Raw genomic sequence first — 18,293 nt, forward strand, 5'->3', positions numbered from 1 at the left:
GAATACAAGTAAACGATTACTCTTTTCCCACTCTGTGATAAACATAAGTGCCAAAATAAAATTTGTTCATCATGTCATGGACTAAGACAATGAAACTTCTTTTTAAATTTGAAAATAGTAAGATGTGATTTCTTCCTCACTAGTTTAGTCCTAAAAGATGGCATTTGCTTAGTGGAAAAAGCTTTTCTTTTTAATTCAAAACTTTTTTGTTCATCAGAGTGCCTGAATGAATTCTAGAAATTCATTGTCTGACCTGATCACCCTGCTGCCAGATGTGGTTCTTTCTGCTTCTTCAGCAATACCATTGACAATGCTTTATATTGGTACCAACTGCGGATATGTTTCATTGTTTTGTTCAATGTGACTGAAAGATAGTTTCATCTTTTTGTGAAGTAAAGGATTTTTACAGAAATTTAAGTATGATACTACACTCAATTTAGACTTATTTTTTTTAGTAAGTGTTTAATAAATCACCAATGAAGTTTCAACTGTATCTCCAAATATAAGCATATTCCACATAGGAACGAGCTTACAAATATAGTTTATCAGGATCTGCTAGGGCTCAAATAAGAAAGATAGTTATCTTTTGCCAAGAATGCAATGTATAAGTGACATATTTTTTCCATTTTGTTTATTTTTTTTGTGCAGTGTTATCTGTGTCTAATTTAGCAATGACATGGGTAAATATATTGTCCTTATCGAGAGAATATGTTTAGAATATACTTCTAAACAATTTTTCTTGTATTTTGAGTAACATGTCTGAAATACAATAGAGCATGATATATAGTGGCAAGGATGAATTTTAAAAAGCTAAATCTGTTTCTGAAGATATGATACATTATCTTTACATTATCATTAATTTGCAATAGTTGTATTTACTGCTCACCTGTAAATTAAAGGGGGACCTGTCTTGCGGCCAGTGCACTGAACTGATTGACTCTCGAAATACCTGAATTAAATTTATGCATCATTTGATGAAGTCTGGCTTTTTCTGAACAAGGGACATGACTTTATGAAAAACTTTCAGTGGTGCACTGATGTTAACAGAACACTGAACCAGTTCCCTTAGGCTCAGTTTTTCAATACAAGACCTTTTTGCTAATTCTTGATACTGCCACTGACATTTAGCAAATCACATGGCCTAAAATGTCTGCAGGGTCAGAGCTTAAGGAACTGTGGAAGGAAAAAGATACAGCTCTGAAGACTTTGTTGGTTGAAACATTATCTTTTTTTCCTATGTACAACTCCTCCCTTCTTTGGCTGGTGTGGTTTGTTAGAGCTTACATGGCACTCAGAAAGCTGATGCTTAGACACGAATACACAATTCAGCAAGTTTCCACAGGAATTCAGTCTCTTAGGAGGCTTCATTTTGTTGGTGGTAAAACAGAGGTTATAGATGTTTCTCTGCCATTTCAGGAAAGTGGCTGAGCTGTATTGTCTGGGGTGTGCTTTGCCCATCCTCCATCTTAGTGGAATACAAACCAGCACTGCAGTAAAAGCCCATTTAATTGCAGACTGTGCCCGACCTGTTATCACCAGTTCCTGGTAGTGCTAACACAGTTACAAGACTTTTGGAAGGCTCAAAGTTTAGCAATACAAGCTAGCTTCTGCTCATAATATCTTTTGTTGGCATATACTAAATACCTTTAGAATATTGCTTTCGTATTCTTTGGAAAAAAAAGATTATCTTTCAACACTAACATTTAGGTGGCTGATCATAATGGGCATCAAGCTCAGCTGGAGACTCAGGATGCTACGATAGCAGTTTTTAATAGCACTGATGTGTTTTGACAGCAAAGAGAATAATAAATTGCAGGGCTGCTTGAGCATTATTCAGTACTTCTATAATGGGGGAAAAATAATTGATATGTTTCTTTTTGGCAGTAAGACTCCTAATGAACCAGACATCTTGACAGAAAGACACTTAGCAAAAATAAATGTAACTACAACACTTCATTAAAGTAAAAGTATCTTTACTATTAATATACAAATGGTGAAGAGTGACAAATAATTGATTTACTTTAAGCCATACTTTCAATGTCTTTCATAAATACAAAACCAGCATCTGTGATATTACTTCTTTTTACAGTATAGAGATATATATATATACACAGCATTTCATAGGGACATAAGATTTTTAAACAATAAACAAACTAGCTCCATTGGTAGCTAACTTATCAATATATAATTCAGGTGGTATATATCTCAAGTGGGCTGTTGACGTGTGGAATAACAAAAACAATATATGGTATGTTTTAGCTTATACTGTACACAGCATACAAATACATACTGAGTGCTCATTGTAGCAGGAAAGCTATTTTTTTTTAAAACCTTGTCTAAGTAGTTCAAAATTCTTAGTGAGAACTCTATACCATGAGCAATGAAATTATCTTCCTAGGGGTCTGACTGCTTTATATATTTGTCACTAAATTTGATCTATAGAGACTCTGATGGTTTGTTTTCCCTTCCCCTAACCCTGTATTTTAGGTTTTAAAATGTAGCCTACTTACACGGTAGAATTAAAGGATACAGCAGGGTTAATGTTCCCCCTCCTCTGGTTTTCACTGCCTGCAGTACCCTGCCTTTTGGCAATGCCCTCCAGCAGTCGCTCTTGTTTCAGTAGCTCCCCATTTCCCTTGTCACTGCTAATGAGAGGCGAGAGATGCTCCAAGTATGCGAGCCCTCTCTCGCTCGCTCTTTGGCACTTGTTCTCTCCAGTAGTGGCTTTCCTGAATTCTGTCAGCACAGCATCTGGTCATCTCGCCTGCTCCCGATCTCACCTGTGACTTAAAAGCTGCCAATACAAATTTGGCAATAAATATTTATTTCATTTCTCTGGGCTAAAAATGGCCAATATTCAAGTTTGAAAGTCAAACATCATCAGGCTTACAATGCCTGTTAAGAGGAAAGATAGATTGGTAAACTGTGATTTCTCAGAGCCTGATCCAAAGCCAAATTTGTAATAGAATGGCTTCTTTTTAGCTCAGGTTCAAATAAAATTATATAAGAACACATTTCTATGCGCACTGGAAATATTGAAGATCACTTAAAACTTAGGGAGTGGTTTCCCTCCACCACTACAGAACTGCTGTCAAGTGGATTGGGTACTCCAGGAGATGATATGAAAAAATCTGAAAAGTGGATGGAGCCTTTTTAAAAAAGATTTATTTAACCATAGTAGCTTTGCATTGATCAGCACAAGTATCTGAAGTTAAACAAAGGGATTTAAGAAGAAACATTATTTCTTAAAGTGTTTTCATCTTCACTTAAAGAAGTATTGCAATCACAATGATTTATTTAGAGTGATGTTTCATTTCTTTTATTTATGGGCATATAGGAATGTATGGGATAAAACCGTGATCAGATATTTTTATCAATGTTTCCTGATCAGTACAAACTCCTGATAGGAAAACCTCCTCTGTGCAAAACGTTAGCAGGAGCCTAGCAGGACATTTAAGTTCCACTTACATCTAGAACTCCGATTCACAAAAGCGACTCGATCAGCTGAGGACATGCAGAGCCTCACTGAGACGGATGAATGAAATTCAGGCCCCACTGAAGTCAGTTTGTGTCTTAAAGTCCAGTGAGACCTAGATTCCACTGTGGCCCTTCTTGCAGTGCTCTCAGCACCCTTCCATAGATCAATTCATAATAGGGGTCTTGAGCTTTTCCAGTAAATGGTCTTTTTGGAGGCCCTTTAATCAGGAGTGAATATCACCCAACAGACACAACAATTACTCTACAAAGATATTACTTCCTATGACAGCTTACACAGAGATGGTGAGGCCACAAATGACTGTGAAACAAATATTCACTCCAGTTTTACTCCAGAGGTAAAAGGGTGGGAAGATGCTCCACATCACCCTTCAGATTTGAGAAAAGGATTTAATGGTTTAGGTCTAAGTACCTAAACAGAACTAAGGAGACTTTCTATCTGACTCTCCAACTTGATAAATTGGTCAAAACACCCGTACACACCCGCCATGTGCTCCATCTACTTGAATCTTTTCAGCAGTAATATACCCACGATGACCCTCACTAGAATTGTGATCTCAATAGATTTTTGCAAATTTTGTGTTTAAAATATTTACGTGACTTGAGAATACTATCTCCAGTTTACTTTATATGAGTATTTGAGCATATTTGAGCAGAAAAAGTATGTCATGGTAAAGCTTTCAAATATTTTAAACAGGCTTTGTAGACAAATTATTGAAGATTTTTCTTTAATAAAGCAGAGTGGCATGCTATCAAAAGGCACAAATACATTTCCATTATCCAGTCTAGGAAACAGAAAAATGGCATGATTATTATACTACACTCTGATGATTGGCACCTAAATAAGTAATCAAAGTAGTCATCATCATAAAAAGAAAGCCACTTTTTTGGATGAACATCAATGCAGAGGCTGAAGACAGCAGGTGGAATTTACTATACCTGGGACTGTTGTCAAACAGCCTTTGTAGATGACTGTCACTGTGTAACTACATTGTATATATCTATGAAGAGATAGAAAGTAGGCCCAATCCTGCAAGCTCACCTATGAAAGTACATCTGTCATCCTGCTCACATCGACCCCACTGAGGTCAGTGGGGTGCCAGATGAGGGATGGGTTCAACCACACAAAATTTCTTGCAAGACTGAGGCCTAAATAAATTAATCTTTGTCACATTAGGCATTAGCATCACCAGAATAATAAATATTTCTGCAACCACAAAAAAATCTTATAATTTGAAAAAGACAAATAAACAAAACCAGAAAAAACTCTCCAGAGTACATTTGTATACTAAATTGTAAAACATTAATTAAAACTTTTGTTACTATTGTGGCAAACCAGAATTCAGGTCTACTAAAAAAAAATATAATAACAAGAAGCTCTAAGTCATTTTACTTAATTTTACTCGTTATTTTTTGTTGAATAGAGATTGTCACTGCCACATTCTGTATCATTAATAATTTCAGTGGCTCCCTCCCACCCTCATCTCTGGAGTATGTTAGCATAACAATTCAGATTACTTTTACAAATAGTTATATTTTGTCAACTCTTCTGACATTTCTTACTAACACTTAAAATTACTTTTAGACAGTAAAAGTGACATTTATACAGATACCTGTTTTTTTTCTTTTTAGTCTAGAATAGGAAAAGAAAATAAAGAAATGATGTTATTCCAGTTCCACACAAATCTTACAAATTACTATGTGCTGTCCCTCATTTGGAAATATTTGCAAATATCAGTGGTTTTAAGCATTCTTTCATAGTTATAGTTTGGCTTTCTCCTGCACAGCAGTCAAAGCACAAGAGAGAACCTATTAATCCACAGACCAAAAGGTATGCTTGGAACAGTCCATCAGTAATTTAGAACTGTTTAATTGTCAGCCCTCTCATAGCCCAACTGGCAAGAGACTTAACAGCAGGAAGAAAATAAATACTCCTGAAAATAGCTTTTGATTTGTAATCCAATATAGTGGAAAATGTTTTTGCTTCCAATATTGAAATAATTTTGCAGGATATTTTACTTGTAAAGAGTAGCACAGTTGTATTAATAATAAATGTGCTAACAAGACCTCTTAAATTCTTTAATCCCTTTACATTGTAATTAGAGGCCATATTAGGAAAAAGAACCCAACAAACCACAACCACCAAAAAACAAAATCAAAAAAACCCAATATTTAACTGTTAGGCCACGAAGGTGTTTTGTGTAAGTCTCAGTAAGAAGTACTAAAATTTGAAATGCGTCTACAGTTGAGCCTGGACACTGTTAGCTCTGCCCACATTGTATAGGAACCTTGTTGTGCAAATGATCATGCTGGCTTCAGAAAAAGCACCATTTGCCTAGCAAAGCTTGACTTATGTGAATATGTATAGCACCACCTAACTTTGTGATGGCAGGTAGAAGAGAAAAGGATGTTTCCTATCTTCATCCTCATCCTGGTAAAAATACTGCATGAGATGATGTGGGTTGCAGATGTTCAAGCCGCACCAACCACGTTACTCTCAACTGCTGGAATTTTCCAGGCCCCTTCCTTACATTTTTATAGAGGGAGGAAGCCCAGCTGCAAATACATACTTTGTAGAAAGAATATATGTTCATATATATATATAAATAAGACAACTGGTTCTTTTAATTATAGGTTAGGGGGCAGTCCTGCTCACTGTGTACTTAGAAAGAAACAGGACAGGAAGCAGCTATTTGGTAGTACTGTCTGCTCAGTATGTGGGAACAGCAGTGAGAGGTCATAAAGGAATATCTTCATCTTCCCTTCACCCAGAAGCAGTGCCTTAGCACTTAAAGAAACTTATTTGCAGCAGTTTTAAATTATTCTCTTTCACAACTTTCATCCCACATTGCTATCTCCTCTTACCCATTCTTTTCACTTTGGTACTGGTTTTGTAGGAACTTGGCCTCTTATCCTAGCCACACCACTGGTATGTCCTCAACTACTTGGTTCACTGTAGGTACTTCCCAAAGTGAGGAAAAGTTGTAAGAAAACACATAAAATTACTTGGTTTTGAAAAATAAGAAAGATCTATGAATTAAATATATCCTCCTCAGCTTCCTCAAATGCACTAAAGCTTGGGTTAACAAGCAGGTTAACCTGCCATTTTCCTCAAATTTAAGGATACTCTTTCACATTTGACTTTTGGCTTTACTACACAGAATTCAACCACTTTGCCATGACCACAAAATATCAGCTAAGGGTTGATGACATTCTGTGGGAAACTGGGAAGTATAAGGACTTCAAATATGAGCAAAATTCAGATATAGTGTGGAAAGGACGTAATTTTCCGAGTAAAGCTATGCTTAAACCTCAGGTATGAATAGATGTGGAAAATCCACAAGGTACTTTACAATTTACTCCTGACAAGTAGAATTTTTCAGTCTAGCTTTCTATATAGTTTGTCTACTTCTTCCAAAGCAAGACTTTGAAGAGATTGGTAGGTGTGGATACACTATGCTGGAATGGAAAAAAAAAATATTGCTCCAGTTAGTGGCATCATTAAATCAATCATAATAAATAGGAATTAATTTTGCATCAAATAAATCAGTCAAATTTCAGTTGAACATAACCAGATAATAAAAAGGATTATCTTAACGAATGCTTGACAGGAAAAAAATGTATTTGATCTAATACAAGATACTATTAATAATTTAAAACTGTTCCTAACTGTTTAGCCAAAGTCTTCCTTTCCATCTGTTCTTATGGGGGTTTTTGTTAAGACAAAGTGTATGAAATCATAAAGGAACAAGTGCTACTTTAATAAGGCCAACTTTTAATATTTCATGTACTGATTTGGGGACAAAATGGGTCTACTACACTAAAATGCAGTTTTAACCCTTGACTAAATGATTAGAACTAAAAGAACGAATACTGTATATGTATAAATATTTTGGGACAAATAATGTGAGCTTGTGTTTATTGTAAGGTTTTGCTTGAAGCCAAGATTATGATCAAAAAAGAGTTTTCTTTTCACACCTTTGCTGCATTTTAGTTCACATGCAACCTCCAAAACTTTAGTAGAGAAAACATGAAGCACTGAAAATCCTGGAGCCTTTCAGAGTCACACTCATGTAGTTAGGATGAGGCCAATATACTGCTACTAATTATTTAGCCAATTTAAATCTGTACATTGTGGTTATCTTTTTATTTTACTGAAGACCTAAGGTGAAACTGCAGGTGGAGCTGGCTCTATATTGAAGAGTGTCTTTTTTTTTTGTTTGCTTCAAGTGATAAGCACAGCTGGAATGACTACTGAGTGTCTGCCAGTACTAAGGTCTTAAACATTATACTGAGACTGATTTTCTTTTTTTTAAAGGCAACCTAAACTTTTGCTTCATTATAAATGGAAACAAATACAGCAATATATGGCACTTTATGTATGTATCTTACACTGTAAGATCTGGAGAGACCTGATGTGTTGTTTGTATTTAGGGGTGCTTTGTAACTAGTCTTCTGAATAGACATACTTTGTCATATAATAAATTACAGTTCTTATTCTGCAGATTTTTCAAATTTATACCATGGGACTTGGTATCAGCAAAACTGCATACTAAAACCATGAACAAAAAAATAGAAAGGAACTGTAGACAGAAACTGTTTCATCATATGTACACATGTACTAACTATTCCAAGCTTAAGTTTCCCAAGGAATTAAGGTCAGCTGTAAAGTTTTGGTCACAGGGTTACTTAATCCAAATGCATTATCCAGACAGCTGTAGTTTATCTTATTATGCTTTGCTATCATCTTCTTTTGACTGGATGATGTCATTAGCAACTTTGATTTCTATGGTTTCTGGATTTAAAGCTTCTTTCCCATTTTCATCCTTTAGTGGCAGCTTCCTGTCAGAAGAAAAGAGGAATCATGGTAACACATAAATAACACATAATCTGGAATTTAAGTTTACAACATATGTATTGCTTATACAGTTCGTAGTGTTTCTAAAACCATAATTATTTGAAAATAATGTATAACTATTTTATTATGAGCACTGAGGTTCTTTGCTTTTAGAGAAATTGATATTAACTCTTTCCATTTCTATAAAGCCAGACAAAGCTAAATGGCACATGATAAGATCATTGCTGCTGTCCAAAACGCAGTTTCTTCAATAAGACAAAAGAAACAATAGAATGCCAAACAACTTGACCCAAGACAGTACAGAGGTATATGTTCCCTAGGATACCATGAAACACTTACAGTCAAGCCTTCGGCTGAATCTAGATTATGCTCTTTTTTTATGCCTGTTTCTAAATGTAAATTCAATTGTATACGAAAGAGGACACCTATCACAGGAGGTTATGCCAAGACATAGGTAAAGGAGAGAAATTCTTGTAGCACAAGGAGGTAATGGAAATTATTTTATTATTTAGAAATTTCTACAATTTATTTTTGCCAGATCATACAATCTAGCTGCATTAATAACATAGCTCTTTTAAGACTAACTTAGAGAAAACACTGAAGAGTTTTATAATCCTTAATTCCAATGGCAAAAGAGTTCCCACTCTTATTTTACAGGAACTACAAAACACTGATTTCGTTCAAAAAGGTCTTGAAAAACATTGATTCCCTACTGCCAGGAGTTAGTTGTCAAAAAATCTAGCTGTCAAAAATATGTATGTTTTACTCAGCTGTTCCTGTAATAATGCCTCCTGGGCATAATATCTGTTAATCATGATTCCAGTTTGGGTTTGCTTTCTGTTTTTTAACTAGGGAATAGTATGCATATGCCTTTATTATTCATAATAACTGTTAAATGTTTCAGTAAATTTCCACTGTGATTGCTTTGATATCCCGAAGAGCAATATACTGTTCAAAAACTGTCTGAGGTATCCCTTAGGAATGTCTTGTAATAACGGTGTTTAATAACAACAAATCAAACAAAGCAATACCTAAATTCTCAGTCTTATGAAATTTAGGCTGTCTGAAACAAACTAAGAAAGATGCTGTTTATCTAGAGGTTAAACAACAAGCACAATCTAAGTCTGAGAGAAAACAAAGAGGAGAGTAACTTGTTCTATTACAGTAAAATATGTGAGAAATATATCAGCTGTCTGGCTTTGAGCACAGAGGGAGTTCTCCACTGATTGTCTGTTTCACATGGCACACCCAAAGGAAACAGACTTCAGCCCATGACAGGACACCTGAAAGAATGGAAACAGCAGAATTGACACAAATCTATTTTTAAAAGAGGATAAAACACTGGGGCAGAGGAAGCACGGCTCATGAGATGCATTTCAGGTAAGAAGGCACCTGTGTTAAAGGCCTGATAATGCAAAGCACTTAAACTGCTATTAAAAAAAAGACCTTATTTAATCTAGTTTTATATAAAGGCAGAGTAATTTCTCAAAAGATGGTGCTGAAAGGGAGGAAATATTTAGTCAGAGTAAACACTGGGCAATTGACAGAATACACTGTGTGGAAATTTAAATAAATTGGTTTTGGGGAAGTGGATTAAGAACATGTTACAAATAATTTGAAATTATTTGAAATAGAAAGATTTGCTAAAACCCTGTTGAAAGATACCACATATTACTGAAATCCATGCTCATGCAAACTGTGATAAAATTAGCCTTGCTTTCAATGCAAGCAAGGGGAAAAGAAAAAGAATGAAAACCAAATAAAATGTTTTATAAGTTTTCCTCATCAAAAAGTCTATCCACCTTTCTTTGACCTTACTGTCTTTAAAAACTTGAGAGTTTTTTTGCATATGATCTGAAATTATCAGTTCAGTTATCATTAGACATTATCCTCTTTGATGACATTTTTTTATTTTAGAATTTTCCTCTCCATTTGATTCAAATATTAATTCATATTTAATCTCTATTAACAGATTCCATAATTTTCCTCTTTTTATTAACTAAATCAGGTTGAAATGTTCTAATTACACCAATTTTCCTACACCTATTTTTTCTTTAGCTACATCTGTTTGAAATAATTTTATATTTTTCAGCTGGGCAGACCAATCATTTCAAATCTTACAGTATTTTATAATAAAAGCTTTTTTGAAGGAAAAAAAAAAAAGACTAGAGAACTTTAAAAGGTTCTTTTGCTTTAATCAGATGCTGGCTGTTGTCAATCATTAATAATATTGACTTCCTATAGCGCTGCATGTGGCCTAACTGCAATAGCCTGCTGATATTACTCATACAAAATTTTAACTAGAATATTTACTTTCCTATTTTATAGGAAAATGGCTTCTAGCCATTTTGATACTGGAATTCACCCAGCTTCATTAATACTAAGAAAAACTTAAGAGAAACACAATAATGTCAGACTAGGAATGTAAATATAGTACCACATTTCATGTGGTATTTTAATTATATTACAGAAATGTAACATGAAATGCACAGCTTAAATTGATTTCCTGCTAGCATTATTAAAACTTGTTGACTTGCAGGTAAAAGTGCTTTGTGCTCATCTGTCATACATTGATCTCAAACTTGGCTTTGACAAGAATCATCTGAGTCAAAATGTAGATCGTCAAATAATATGCTAAGGAATATAATGAAAATACTCTATTACTGTAAAAGGAAGTCAAGTCTTTATTAATTATTTCCCACAAATGCATTTAAATTGCATTTAAAGTTCTGAGTATAATTTGGTATCATTCAAAATAATTAAACTAATTATTCAAAATATTTCATCTGATGTAAACTGAAGGCTTATCTTGTATACCTTTAAGACACCCATAATTAGTCAGAATGAATCCCACCTTGTATGAACATTGCCTGCCTGGAATGTCCTTGAAACTTTTCCTTTCTGCAAACAAAGCTCTTCCCTCCAAGATCCCCACTGGTCATCCTCACCCTGCTCAGCATGTGCCTTTCTGGCTGATAGCACCTGTTATTGACAATGTGTTTTTGTGTTATTCCTACTGAGAGACTTAGTTCTACCCTACTGCGTCCTCCTTTCCTTTAGTGGTGTCTCACCCGTACTTTATGTTGCTTCTGTTTCATCGGTTATGACCTGTGTCTGAGGAGAAGTTGTTTCCATGTTCCCCTATACCAGTGTCCCTTCAGATGTCCTGACTGCATGATGCTCTATTCATTTTGGTTTCCTAAATTACAAGGTCCCAAATCTTCAGCTGACCTCTGTCCAGCTGTACCTTGGACTGCTGCCTTTTGCCATTTGTTGTGGGAGAAGAAATTACCAAGAAGGAAACTGTCATAATTATTAATATCTCTTAGCAGTCCTATTCTCCCAAGGACATAATACCCATCAAACTCCTTATCAGTTGTTCCTATGATTTAGTTATTTTTTCATGCCACCAGTGACTGATTCTTTCCCCGTCCCCTAAGATAATAAAACATTTATTTTAACTCTCATATTCCACTCCTGTCAGCTGTTCTAATGACTGGGACAAGCAGGAAAAAACGGAACTTAATCTTTCCTGGTATCACGTCCCTTGGTAGATGAATCTCATTTGTATTTGCAAGATCTGGTGTTACAAATAGTCCTGAAGCACAAAAAAATGTGGCCCTGGTGCCTTACCCACTAACATATCCAAAGCCTGCCGGACTTGTACAATGTTTTCCCCTGACTCCTTAGATAACTGTGGGTTCTCTACAGTGCCCCTCATTATAAATCCTAATATGAAGAGCAAACATATCACTAGTCATTTAACAAATTCCATAATTATTTAATTAACACAAGTTTGAAGCCTTCAGGTACAGGTTCTTTAAAGAAGTATATAGCTTAATGTGCAGTTACTTAATACTCGCCCCCTCCCAACCCCCCCCCCCCCCCCATTTACTACAAATGCCAATGACAGTCAATAACACAAGCTTTTTTCTTATTAAAAGTTCTGGCTTTTGCAGATCTAGATAATGGCAAGGAAGGTAATTTTGTTGTATTTTCAGAAAGAGAAAAAGTCTGTTTTATAAGAACATCCTCTCCTTTTAAAAAACAACTGTGATACCATCAAATAATCAACAGGTGAGTTTCTATATTTACTACAGAAGTGTCTTCATAGCTCTGACAGCTTTAAGATCTCATGAGGTAGGAGACTTTCACAACACATGAAAAGCTTTGGGCTCAAGCCAAAGAAACTTGGAGCTTTCTTTAGTAATCCCAAATCAATCAACTTCTGAAGCTCAGAAATGAAACTCTTGAGCAATCAGTTCATGTCTTTTAACACCACTAGGTGGGCGCTCAATAGAAGGAATGGCACTGTCATCACTTCTCTTGAAATAATAGTTTCTTTTCAAACTAAATTTTCAGAATTAAAAAAAAAATAATATCAGAAGCTCTCTTTGTAATAGTAAGCTTAGCAAAATACCAGCTTGCTTGTGCCCCATCACAAATGTTATTCTACCCTCCACACAAGTTTTGAAAGGTGCTATTCAGGTACAAACACCAGCCACTCTACCCAGTTTAATCTGTTCCAGGGGCTGCCACACAAAAGGGAGAAGAGGACCTGACCACCAGCGTCCAGGATCCCTGAGGCCACAGCTGGTCCCTGTGACTCAGGAGGCCACCAGAGCCTGCAAGCCCAGGTGAGAACTGCTGCAGTTTCTGTGCTGAGAGCAGCTTGCAGGGATGGGAAGGGGGCAGGAAGGAACTCAGCAAAATGGCTGCCCTTCAGTGCTATTAATCCAATTACACCACATGGACTTAAATACTGAGCTAAGCTCTCAGTTATGTGAATGAAAGCAGGAAGGGACCACCCTGTGAGGAGATGGGTTTCTGGAGCATGGGATCATTCTGCACTACATACAGGGTGTGTGGGGGGATGTGTGTGTGACTCAATCTAAGGCTATTCCTGAGAGTCAGGAGATTATTCCTGCAGGGTGGTTGATAGCTGCTGGGTAGGTGGCAAAGATCAGCTGCACCCAACAAAAAAATCCTCCTATTCCTGCTCAGCTACCACTGCAGGGTTGGGAGGACTGTGGGGGTGAGGTGCCTGCAGGTGCCAGGGCTGAAAGAGAAGGTGGCAGGGCTGTGACCTGCCTCTGCCGGCCGTGGTTCCCCATGGGTTTGGAGGTTAGCCGGGAGCGACAGAGGAGCACCAGGGGCAAGCTCTGGTGCAGCTGAGAGCCAGAGAGTGCAGGCAGAGCCTGTCCCTCACCCTCCAACCCCTGAATGCAGTGAGCAGAGCTGGGGGCAGCAGCAGCATGTGGGTCCATGTCCCATTGGGGCCAGGGCTGGGCACAGGCTGCTGATGAGGCTGGAGCTGACATGGGGCTCCTGGCTCCTGGGCAGGGGGGACCAGTGGGCTGAGGAGGGCAGGGCAGAGCTGCCTGCACCTCCCCACCCTGACACAAGGTCTGTTTTCACCAAGAGCACAGGAGGAACTCTTCAGGAGTCAGGGCATCAGGGCGGGCCAGAAAATTTCCCCAGATACTCGCTAACCTCCAAACAGGTGGTGGTGTAAAGATATGCTGCAGGATTGCCGCTATCACAGTATTGCCATCCAAGGGCTGAATAATGCTTAAATGTGGTTGTACTCTGGGTCACAGAAAGAAGAGAAAATGTCTAGTCATAACCTCAGTTGTGGTTTGTGGGGTACCATGATTTAGATCAATTACTGTAAAAAAAAAAAAAATCACACTTGTACATTGCATTGTCACAACACACCATTCTGGTGATGCTGTGTATCTCCCTCCCAGAGAGAAGGAAGGCCCAGTCTGTCCTCGCAGCCAGGAAGAGCTTGTGTGAAACTGCGGGGAATGTCAGGCTACTTACTCTGGTTCTGTGAGGGGAGTTGTCTCATTTGGCTCATTTACTGGACTCCCATCTTCATGATTAGTAATTCTTTCATCCTCTGTTCTCATTTCCACTATTGGCTCTTTTGATCCGTCTTTCCTAAAAATTATTAAAAGAGTCTTAGTCTTATATCTTCATATTAACCACATACATTGCACGTAACTAATTACCAAGATCCCGTCTCTCAAAAGTGGGCAAAGAAAAGGCAGAACTAATTATCAGTGACTAACACCACCAAGACACATTTAGCAGTGTGTTCCCAATTCCTTGAAGTCTTCAAAGCATCCTGTATCCATGGTTACCTACCTAACTCTGCAAACATCACGGATTAGCATCTCAAAAGAGCATTTTGTTTACGACTAAATAATAAGACGATGGCCTCTTCATGGGAATAGATGTAAACTTTTGTAACCTAGCACAATAAATATAGGACTTGATGCCTAATTATGTTTGAACTTTTCTGGCAGTGTAAAGAGCATTTATGTTAGTATACATACTGCAGAAGTGTACTTTATCTCCCGAGATTGTGATAATCCCAGCTGCCAGAACAGGGTAAAGAGCCCTTGTGTGGTAAGAATCTAGCCCCTTCTGCTTGCACGGGTAGAAGAAACTCTTTGTTTCTATGTCATATTTCCCTCATTTTAGGAACAAATGCTAGTCACGCACATGTAAGTAAGTGAATAATCTTTGTGCTAATTGGACAATGAATTGAAGGAAGATGGAGTAGTGACTGTTGTCATGCTTTTGTTGATAATCATAGAATCATAGAAGAGTTTGGGTTGGAAGGGACCTTTAAAGGTCATCCAGTCCCACCCCCCTGCAATGAGCAGGGACATTTTCAGCTAGATCAGGTTGCTCAGAGCCCCGTCCAACCTGACCTTGAATGTTTCCAGGGATGGGACATCTACCACCTCTCTGGGCAACCTCTCCCAGTGTTTCACCACACTTACTGTAAAAAATTTCTTCCTTATATCTAGCCTGAATCTACCTTCTTTTACTTTAAAACCATTACCCTTTGTCCTATCACAACAGAGCATACTAAAAAGTCTGTTCCCATCTTTATTATAAGCCCCCTTTAAGTATTGAAATGCTGCTGTAAGGTCTCCCTGGAGCCTTCTCTTCTCCAGGCTAAACAACCCCACCTCTCTCAGCCTTTCTTCATAGGAGAGATGTTCCAGCCCTCTGAACACCTTTGTGACCCTCCTCTGGACCTGCCTCAACAGGTCCATGTCTTTCTTGTGCTGAGGACTCCAGAGCTGGACACTACTCCAGGTGGGGTCTCACCAGAGTGGAGTAGAGGGGCAGAATCACCTCTCCCGACCTGTTGGTCACGCTTCTTTTTATGCAGCCCAGCATACAGTTGGCTTTCCGGGCTGTGAGTGGACATTGCTGGGTCTTGTCCAGCTTTTCATCCACAAATACCCCCAAGTCCTTCTCCACAGGCCTGTTCTCAATAATATGGCCATGGTATGGAAATAGCTACTCACTGCTACAAAAGTATTAACAATATTAATACTAATTAACTTGCATATAATTTTACTCTCAAAAGGCAGATCAAAGGATACCAAAGACATATTTGATATTTCCAAAATAAAACCTCTTTCCATGCAAATATTTCACCCCTGTTCCTGTCATCAGATCAGGAACTATATCATGCATGGAACTTCATCAGCTGCAGCCTGGAAACAGAGGGTAACTGAGTAACAGATGAACAATCACTTTTATATTTAATAGACTATTTTCTGGACCTGTGACGTTCTGGAGAGCAGTCAGACTGCTATGTGCCATAGCAAAAACCTAGTTAAATCCTTGTCTAATTCATGTCTCACATTTGCATATTGTTCCTGGGAAGATAATTGTTAAACAGGCTGTTACAACTACAATAATCCATTTATTCAGGAAGTACCTGGAAAACTCTACCATCCTCTGGTAGGTATCCTCAAGGAAAATCTTTGTAGTTTAATAAGAGTGTAGCACAGATAAATGTGTAGCCAACAAGTTGACTAAGGAAGAATTAATGGGTAGAAGTCTAAAAGATTCTCGTTATTTAAAAAAAAAAATTGCATACGGTTATTCACCTCTGCAAGTGCAATTCTACTTTAAGATACACAAATAAATACAATACTCATTTCTATAGATGATACACATATAAATACAATACTCATTTCTATAGATGATACACATAGCTGTCATGGCTACCTCATATCTATTACAAGATTACAGATCATAGCAGGACTGGTGGAGGGAATTGTAAGTTCTACTTGGTTTGTCTGTACATCTACATTCTTACAGACAAACATACATTATTGCATGACCAAAAGCCTATGAAAGATGTTATTTGTGAACAGCATTCACACAGGACTGAGAAATTGATCTGTACAGAAAGTACAAACTGTGTAACAATTAAAAATTCCACAAAAGGGAAAGTCATTTGTAGGAAACACATTATGTCACTTCTGTTCCAGGTGGCTACGTGTATGTTACATGCATCGTATCATCTACATTCTTTACATATGGAACATAATTAATGCCTATATATATGCTACAATCAAAATGTAACAGAGAACTGTACCATAAACCCACTCAAAAATCCAGAATGTGAACGAACATATTTAAAATAGGGAAATGTCTTTGTCTTTTAGGGAATGCCAGCTAGCATGAAATAAATTAAAATTTTGACTCTTCAAGCCTATCTTGAAATTTTAGCCTGACAGTTTATTTATGCAGAGAACAGGCTAAAATAAGAACAGTCCCAAATATCTTAAGATCTGACTGACTGAAGTTCACCCAACAAGGAAAGAAATATAATTAAATAAGATAGTTGTTCTTCAAAAGAAATGTCATGAAGGAATTAATATTAACTGACCAGCTTTATGCTTTTCTGGGACAGCATGGAATGGCGTTTGGGTATGAGATGTTGATAGCAAGGTATAAACTGCTGTCAAGTGACATTTGCAACTCTTGCTCCCTAAGGTCTTCCCATTCAGGAGGGTTTGTACACCAATTTATACTTGGTCACTTCTTGAATGGAAATTAAATCACAAACTGGATTGTTGTGCTCAATAGGAAAGGACAGCTGAGTCAGAGCAAGATGCTTCACATCTTGATTCTATTGACCCGGACATGCTGGCCTCACATAATAGAAAAAATGCTGTTATTCCTTCTCTTACTGTAAGCTGCAGAGAATTAGGAAACAGCTATTTTATGGCATAACTTCTATTCAGAAGCATTATTTGATGTAAATACTCTGTGCCTGCTTATGACCGGTTTTGTTCTATGGAGCTGTTTCCAAAAGGGTTGAGAACCCAACCAAGAAATGTAATCAAGTTACCTAAGAAAGACACAGTCTCTGAATCCCAATAGCCAGAACTAAAACCAAAAAAGACACTTACACCTCCACTACTGACAACGAAGAAGCCCAATACAGCTATGAATAATAAGGGCTGCAGAATCTGATCTGCTCTAGAGGCATCTGAGGAAGAATGGGACCTGGGAAGCTTCAGGAGAATGAACTGCAAGGCTTGACTAGTGGGAGAGCTACAGCACACAGGAATTGGACCAGCAAATGTTATTTAAACACACAAAGACAGCATTCTCACAAATATTACAATGCATGCTATCAGATGAACATAATGAGGAAATTAAGCATTTTTTAATTAAAAATATTGAACTGCCTAAAATGAGGGACCATAAGTAATCCTCTCTCGAGCTTATCTTTTGAAAACCCTGTAAACATTGGGTCTTTAAAGTACTATTACTTTATGCAATCAGTACTTGAACTGTTCTGCAGAGATCTCACTATCCACTCCTATCATTTAAGAGAACATATTTGCACATAAATGATCAGTTCATTTGCATTTGTGTTCCACTGAAAAAAAATTCACTGAGTTTTTGGGTATTAGCAGCTCAAATATGGATTTGTAGAAATGGAGTCGCACTGATCTGTTACCTGTTCCTCATGGACCAAAGATGTGCCTATAACTGTTAGTGAATTACGATTGATTCCCTTTGTGTCAAGCTGCACAAAGAGGCCATCTTAAAGTCAGGTATGGTAAATGCCTTTTTTGTGTCCATTTTCCTTTTAAGACAACAT

At 37.3% G+C, this 18,293-nt stretch overlaps 1 protein-coding gene across 1 annotated transcript in view; it reads right to left on the bottom strand.

Annotated features, from left to right (window-relative positions):
• Positions 1-1,956: 1,956 nt before the first annotated feature.
• NCAM2 (neural cell adhesion molecule 2) overlaps positions 1,957-18,293 on the bottom strand; it is a 332,637-nt gene continuing 316,300 nt past the window's right edge. Inside the window, exons 17-18 of the mRNA XM_069785318.1 lie at positions 14,180-14,299; positions 1,957-8,337 (exon numbers count right to left, since the gene is read on the bottom strand). Of these exons, the coding sequence (XP_069641419.1) occupies positions 8,226-8,337; positions 14,180-14,299 (232 nt within the window). The 3' untranslated portion in view covers positions 1,957-8,225. The remainder of the gene's footprint in view (positions 8,338-14,179; positions 14,300-18,293) is intronic.

Source organism: Haliaeetus albicilla, chromosome 6 (assembly GCF_947461875.1).
Source record: "Haliaeetus albicilla chromosome 6, bHalAlb1.1, whole genome shotgun sequence".
In the NCBI taxonomy this organism is placed as follows: domain Eukaryota; kingdom Metazoa; phylum Chordata; class Aves; order Accipitriformes; family Accipitridae; genus Haliaeetus; species Haliaeetus albicilla.